The sequence below is a fragment of the Eimeria maxima genome, genomic scaffold (assembly GCF_000499605.1).
Source record: "Eimeria maxima Weybridge genomic scaffold, Emw_scaff353, whole genome shotgun sequence".
Taxonomy (NCBI): domain Eukaryota; phylum Apicomplexa; class Conoidasida; order Eucoccidiorida; family Eimeriidae; genus Eimeria; species Eimeria maxima.
The window spans coordinates 10,663-18,162 of record NW_013563821.1 but is presented as its reverse complement, the minus strand read 5'-3'; the positions used below and the strand labels follow the sequence as shown (position 1 = coordinate 18,162).

At 43.7% G+C, this 7,500-nt stretch overlaps 2 protein-coding genes across 2 annotated transcripts in view; both read left to right on the top strand.

Moving 5' to 3' along the window:
* The window catches only part of EMWEY_00029760 (protein phosphatase 2C, putative), a gene marked incomplete at both ends in the record, with an annotated part of 2,722 nt that extends 2,661 nt beyond the window's left edge, over positions 1-61 (top strand). Inside the window, one exon of the mRNA XM_013478277.1 lies at positions 4-61. Within this exon, the coding sequence (XP_013333731.1) occupies positions 4-61 (58 nt within the window). The remainder of the gene's footprint in view (positions 1-3) is intronic.
* Positions 62-5,467: 5,406 nt separating this feature from the next.
* EMWEY_00029750 (hypothetical protein, conserved) lies at positions 5,468-7,071 on the top strand (the record flags this gene model as incomplete). Its single annotated transcript, XM_013478276.1, has 5 exons — positions 5,468-5,607; positions 6,158-6,225; positions 6,446-6,564; positions 6,727-6,754; positions 7,064-7,071. The coding sequence occupies 5 exons, from the start codon at positions 5,468-5,470 to the stop codon at positions 7,069-7,071; spliced, it is 363 nt and encodes a 120-aa protein (XP_013333730.1).
* Positions 7,072-7,500: the final 429 nt, after the last annotated feature.

The window sequence follows — 7,500 nt, the reverse complement described above, 5'->3', positions numbered from 1 at the left end:
CAGGGAAAACAAAGAAAGCGCCGCCGCCGCCGCATCAGACATAAAAAACCCTAAACCCTAAACCCTAAACCCTAGATACCGCCAATCATTTTTGTATAGGGCCCCATAGGGCCTCCTTCATTGCCTTTGTCGCGCCTATTGAAGGCGCCTCTAGGGTTTAGGGTTTAGGGTTTAGCGCCTGGTAGCTGCTGCGCTTCCGCAGCAGGCCATGTAAACCCTAATTAATCCTTTGATGGTCTGTAAACCCTAAACCCTTGAGAACCATCAAACCCTAACCCTAGAGGCTTACTAAACACTAAACCCTCTCTATAATTGTTAAACCCTAAACCCTAAACCCTAGGTATTTTTTTAACACTAAACCCTAGGTACTTTTTAATACCTAAACCCTAGGGTAGGTATAAACCCTAAACCCTAGGGAGAAACTCGTTAAACCCTAAATCCTTGAGACTCATTAAACCCTAATTGCTAAACCCTAGATCCATGGGACTTACTCAAACCCTAAACCCTAAACCCTAACAATTGACGCTGTAGCCTCCCCACTAGACAAAACCCGAGGAAACCCCCGCGATCCTAAACCCTAAACCCTCGGGTTTCCTTAAACCCTAAACCCTAGAGTCTCCCTTCAAAGCCTAAAATCTGCGGTTTCCGTCAAACCCTAAACCCTTGAGAGTATATAAACCCTAAAAACCCTAGGGTTTCCTTCAAAGCCTAAACCCTAGGGTTTTATTGTGAGGGTTTAGGGTTTTGTTTCTTGCTGCAGCAGCAGCTTTGCTGCTCTCTCTCCTTCCTCTGTTGATGCATCAGCAGGTCTTGGTGGTGCTAAAGAATCCATATCCTGCGGTGCATCCATCGCAAGGGTTTAGGGTTTAGGGTTTAGAGATTAGGGTTTATTAGGGTTTAGAGATTAGGGTTTACAGATTAGGGTTTAGGGTTTCTTACCATAAAACACATAGATTTAATATGCTGCCTCTGGAGTTTCAGCTGCAGCACCGCAGCAGCAACAAAAACCCTAAACCCTAAACCCTAAACCCTAGTAGCACATTTTATCCTTATCCCTAAACATTAAATTAGGGTTTAGGGTTTAGGGTTTAGGGTTTGCATACAAGTCCTTTTTTGTGTTTTATTTGATTTCTTATAGAGAGATAAGTTGCTGCACCACCAGCAGCAATAAATACACCCAAGGCTCCTGTCCTAAACTGTATAGGTTCTGCAGCAGCAGCAGCAGCAGCAGCAGCAGCAGCAGCAGCAGCAGCAGCAGCAGCAGCAACAGCAACAAGAAATGAACCGCCGGAAGAGAATGCAGCAGCAGGAGCAGCAAGATGCAAAAGAAACAGAGACAACAACAGCAACAGCAGCAACAGCAAAGACAGCAGCACCAGCAGCAGCAGCAGCAGCAGTACGAGCACAATCAGTAGCATTAACACGGAGCAGCAGCTGCTGCTGATGCTCCGTGTGTATTAAAGCAGCAGCAGCAACAGGAGCGGCAGCAGCAACAGGAGCGGCAGCAGCAACAGGAGCAGCAGTACGAGCATGCCAAGCTCTATCAGCAGCAGCAGCAGCAGCAATAGCAGCAGCAGCAACAGCAGCAGCAGCAGCAGCTACGTACGCCTCTTTATGGTTGCCTGTGCTGCAGCAAAGACAGCAGCAGCACCAGACCCTGTAAGGGATCCCTTTGCTGCAGCAATTGCTGCTTCTTTATTTGTTACCTTTAGAGGGTCTTCTGCTGCTGCTGCTGCTGCTGCTGCTGCTGTTACTGGCGGCATCGAGACAAGGAGGGAGTAGATAAACACAGTAAACCCTAAACCCTAAACCCTAAACCCTAAACCCTCAAATTTTAATTTTTGTTAAAAAAAACAAAAAAAAGAAATAAAATATAACATTAAATATAAATAATAATAAGAAGACACACTACTGCTGCTGCTGCTGCTGCTGCAGCAACAGCAGCAGCAGCAACAGCAGCAGGTACGCTGTTGTCTGGGGTTGTAACAAGGAAGGTCTGTACACAAATACAACAGCAAAATAATTTAATGGCAAATTAATATAATGTCTAACTTTTAGGGTTTAGGGTTTAGGGTTTAGGGTTTAGGGTTTAGGGTTTAGGGTTTTGCGGTGGGGCCCCATGGAAGTCCTTAGCTGTTGCCGCCCAACTGTTTACTCCCTTACCCCGTTACGGCTGCGGCCTCTTCTATTTGCATGCAACAGCAGCAGCAGCAGAAGGAGCAGCAGCAGCAGCAGCAGCAGCAGCAGCACGAGTTGCAGCAGCAGCAGCAGCAGGGGGGTCAAGTACACCCGAAGAATTGAGTCGCGCAGCAAACCCTGGCAATCAGTTGCAGCAGCTGAAACTCCCAGCAGCAGCAGCAGCTGCTGCTGCTGCAGTGGTTGCAGCAGCAGCAGCAGCAGTTGCTGCTGCTGCTGTTGGCATGCCCGATCGGGGTTTGAGGTGTACAAACACCGGATGCTACAGCGAGCATGTGCTGCAGCAGCAGTTGCTGCTGCTTCAACTGCAGCAACTGCAGCAACTGCAGCAACTGCAGTAGCAGCAGCAGCAGCAGGGAGAGCCTTCTCTAGTGCCCCTTATGTAAGACATCTTTCACAGCAACGGCAGCAGCAGCAGCGGCTGCTGCAGCTGCAGCAGCACGGGCAGCAGAACGGGCAGCAGCAGTATGGCACTGCAGCACAGAGCTCCCCGAGCTCTCCAGGCTATCCCAGCAGGAGCAACAGCAGCAGCAACAACAATAGCAGCAGCAGCAACAGCAGCAACAGCAGCAGCAGCAGCAGCAGCAGCAGCAGCAGCGGCATGAATTTGAACACACGTCCTACCCGAGGAGGCATCCATAGGACAGAGACAAACAACAACAACTGCAGCAGCAGCAGCAGCAACAGCAGCAGCAGCAACAGCAGCAGCAGCAGCAGCAGCAGCAGCAATATATTGGATGATATATTATCATTTCCTTTAGTATTACCTGGTGGTGTATACACCGCAAAATCTCCAGCAGCAATTGCTGCTGCACTAACAAGGGAGCTGCTGCAGCAGCAGCTGGTGCTGCAGCCAGTAGGATGCTTACGCATGCAGCAGCTATCTGCATTCTTGCTGCAGCTGCAGCAGCTGCTGCAGCAGCACAAGCAGCTACGGGGTGTATCTATAGCTCCTTTTGGTTCCTGTGTATCTGGTGTATGGACAGCAGCAGCAGATATAGATATATGTTTGCTGCTTCCTGGTTGCAGCACAAGACAGCAGCAGCAGCAAGCCCTTCGTGCTGCTGCTGCTGTGCTGCAGCAGGTTAAGTCTTATTATATAGAGACACGTTACTCTGCTGCTGTCCCTTTGCTGCACTGGGCCCCTCGCAGCAGCAGCATATATGCTGCTGCTGCTCTCCTCTCCTCGCACCGCAGCAGCAGCAGCAGCAGCAGCAGCAGGATCAGCATCAGCAGCACTACCCCATACCAACAGCAGCAGCAACAACAACAGCAGCAACAGCAGCAGCAGCAGCTTGCATGCGATATAACAGTGAATAATATATTAGGAGTAATAAATAGTAGATTAATTGGGGTGTATGTACACCTGGATAAAAGAGTAAAAACATTATGTATATTAATAAAATATTTTATTGCATGCAAAGAAATAAATAAAAGAAAAGAAGGAACTTTTTCTTCTTTCTCTATTACCTTAATGGTTATACATTTTATGCAGCAGCAGCAGCTGCTTCCTTTGTTGCAGGATATACAGCAGCAGCAGCAAGGGCAGCAGCAAGGGCAGCAGCAAGGGCAGCAGCAAGGGCAGCAGCAAGGGCAGCAGCAAGGGCAGCAGCAAAAAGTTTTTGTACATGGACATGATTGTAGCTTCTGCTGCGATCCTGTGCTGCTGCAGCAGCAAATGTTCCTGCTGTATAGTAAACATACAAATAATACAGAGCAGGCAGCAGCAGCAGCAGCAGCAGCAGCACAAGCAGCAGCAGCAGCAGCAAATGCTGTTGCAGGTGTTATTGATGACCAACATCAGTACATATACAACACCTATAACAACAATACAACAACAGCAGCAGCAGCAGCAGCAGCAGCAGCAGCAGCAGCAGGAGGAGGAATGAATAACCAACAGCAGCAACAGCAGCAACAACAACAGCAACAATTAGAGTTGCTGCTGCAGCAGCAGCAGCAACTACCTGGTCCGTGTGTAGGTGAATTGTTGCTGCGTTTCTTTCGTTATTATACACAAGAATACAAAGGGGGCCCTATAGCCATTCGTTATATTCCTCGTAGCAGCAGCAGCATGTGCAGCAGCAGCAGCAGCAGCAGCAGCAGCAGCAGCAACAGCAACAATAATAAATATTTTCATGTAGATAATCCTTTTGAATTAGGTAAAGATGTAATAAATATTTATAATTATAAATTAAATAAAATAATTTATGAATTTAATCGTGCTGCTCGTCTTCTTGCACAAGGATATTCTTTTTATACTGTATGTAATAATAAATTCTATTAATTTATTCCTTTTTTTATTTATTTATTTCTTTTTTTTATTTAGGGTTTATAGGTTTCCTTTTTTTTAGGGTTTACGAGGGTTTAGAGAGAGGGGGAGGGAAGGAGGGTCTATTATATGCCGTTTATACGATAGTAGGAGGGTTTATGAGGGTTTATGAGGGTTTACGAGGGTTTACGAGGGTTTACGAGGGTTTACGAGGGTTTAGAGGTTAGGGGACTGTTATATAATGGTGTTAACAAGTCTATAGCTTTTTTTAGCAGGGTTTAGGGTTTAGGGTTTAGGGTTTAGGGTTTAGGGTTTAGCTAGGGTTTAGGGCTGAAGACAAACGTTTTGGTTAGTGGAAATGTAACGACTGGAGTTCCTCTAGAGGATATACCTTCTAGGGTTTAGGGTTTAGGGTTTAGGGTTTAGGGTTAGCTAGGGTTTAGTGTTTAGGGTTTGCAACTCGAGCCGTGCAGGCGGTTCGCCCAGCAGTCGTAAACCCTAAGTGCTAAACCCTAAACCCTAATGCTAAACCCTAAACACCTTGGTACAAGACCATAATTAATAATACAAAACCCTAAACCCTAATACTAAACCCTAAACCCTAAACCCTAAACCGCTTCCTGTATATACAGACAGCAGCCGACGCATGCAGCATAGGAAGTATGTGTCTTTAAGGGTTTAGGGTTTAGGGTTTACTATAAAAGAAGAAAAAAAGAAAAAATAATTAAATAAAAAATAAATAAAAATAAATATAATTATTTAATTAATTCTTTTTAATTAATTAAATGTCTTTTTCCCCCTGCTGCTTCCTCTATAATAACAGCGAGCGCTGCTGCTGCTGCTGCTGCTGCTGCTGCTGTTGCTGCTGTAGTTGCAGCTGCTGCTGCTATATACATATGTTGCATGCATGCGTATATTGGGGCTTGTTTTTGTTGGTTTTTCTTGGCTAATGAATAAATAGTGTGTATTTTTGTATATTTATAAACCCTTTTTAATAAAACAATGAAAGAAAAGAAGGAGGAAACCCTAAACCCTCAAACCCTAGCTCCTCTACCTGCTAGGGTTTTAGAGGCTGTAAACCGCCGCCTAGATAACAAACAATTTTATGATGCACAGCAACTAATAAAAACATTCTCTAATAGGTAAACCCTAAACCCTAAACCCTAAACCCTAAACCCTAATTGTGCTCTCTCTAATACACAATTATATACCCTAAACCCTAAACCCTAAATATGGAGTCACAACTCTCTATAAAAGGCACGGATAAACCCTAAACCCTAAACCCTAAATAAAGCATTATAACCTTCTCTTACAGATATGTCTAAACCCTAAACCCTCAGCCGCCATCCAGGGACACAAACACATACAAACATACAATATATTTTTAGGGTTTAGGGTTTATGGTTATACCTGCGTATACACCTAAAAGGGTTTGGGTACTAGGGGATTCTAGGGTTTAGGGTTTTAGCTAGGGAGGCACCAGCCCAGATCCTTAAACCCTAAACCCTAAACCTTCTATCAAAGACAGCCTCAGGGAGGCCCTCACGCACTAGGGTTTAGGGTTTAGGGTTTAGGGTTAAAAGGGCCCTTATGGGGTCCTGCAGGGTTTGGCTGATGTCTTCTGCATGCATCTAGGGTTTATGAGGGTTTAGGGTTTATGAGGGTTTAGGGTTTAGGGTTTGTGTGGTGCAGATATAATGCGAAGGGACAGCCGGAGATATCCGTGTCTATCTGCGCAACATTTGCGCGTCAATTCGCTGGTAAACCCTAAACCCTAAACCCTAAACCCTAAACCCTAATATATACAGACTGTAAACCCTACACTATATAAACACACTAATAAAGGGGACGGAAATAATTTTGTAACCCTAGGGTTTAGGGTTTAGACGTCCCCCCTAGTCCCAATATGCCAAAACCCTAAACCCTAAACCCTAAACCCTAGCAAGGAAAGGAAGCAACATTTGCATGCATTTGCTGCAGAATTAGGAGAGGGAGCATTAGCGTTAGATCTAGCAAGTCTTGCATTAACTTGCATGCAGCAGCAGCAGCAGCAGCAGCAGCAGCAGCAGCAGCAACCAACAAAGGAGCAACTGCAGCTGGTAAGCCGGTATACAAACCCTAAACCCTAGACGTAAACCCTAAACCCTCTTCCCCTTCATCTCCCGGGCCGTTTGTAGGGACTTGTTACTTACTGTAGAGGGTTTAGGGTTTATAACCTAGGGTTTAGGGTTTAGGGTTTAGGGTTTAGGGTTTGGTTGCAGATAGCGGATTTATTAACTGTATCTACTAGTAAGATAGAGGGAGGACCAAGACAAAAAGATATAGCTAATTATGTTGGCAGGTAAGAAACCCTAAACCCTAAACCCTAATAAACCCTAAACCCTAATAAACCCTAAACCCTAAACCCTTTTTGTAGGTTTAGATGTATGTACAACTGACACTGCCGCATGTTGCAACTCTCCCTTTTTTTAGGGTTTAGGGTTTAGGGTTTAGGGTTTACTATTTAAGGGCAATAAAATGGGTAGAAGGATGCAATACCTCTATCAAGGGTTTAGGGTTTAGGGTTTAGGGTTTAGGGTTTAGGGTTTATGTATTTAGGGCAATAAAATGGATAGATGGAGGAAATAATTCATCTAATTGTTTAATTATTCATGCAGCAGCAGCAGCAGCAAATCTACGCATGCGTAACTATACTGCTTGCCAGGTATTTTATTTATTTATTTATTTATTTATTTATTTATTTTATTTATTTATCTTATTTATTTATTTATTTATTTTATTTATTTATTTTTTATTTGTTTGTTTATTTATTTATTTACTGTCTTTGTTTATTTAGTCTATTTATATTTATTAATTTATTTAATGTCTTTATTTATTTATTTATTTATTTATTTATTTATTTATTTATTTATTTATTTATTTATTTATAATGCATGCATGCATGCATGCATTTGTGCATGCAGGGACATTTAGTTTATTGTGGAGACGCAAAGCAAATTGCTGATTTAGTAAGTATTTATTTATTTATTTATTTT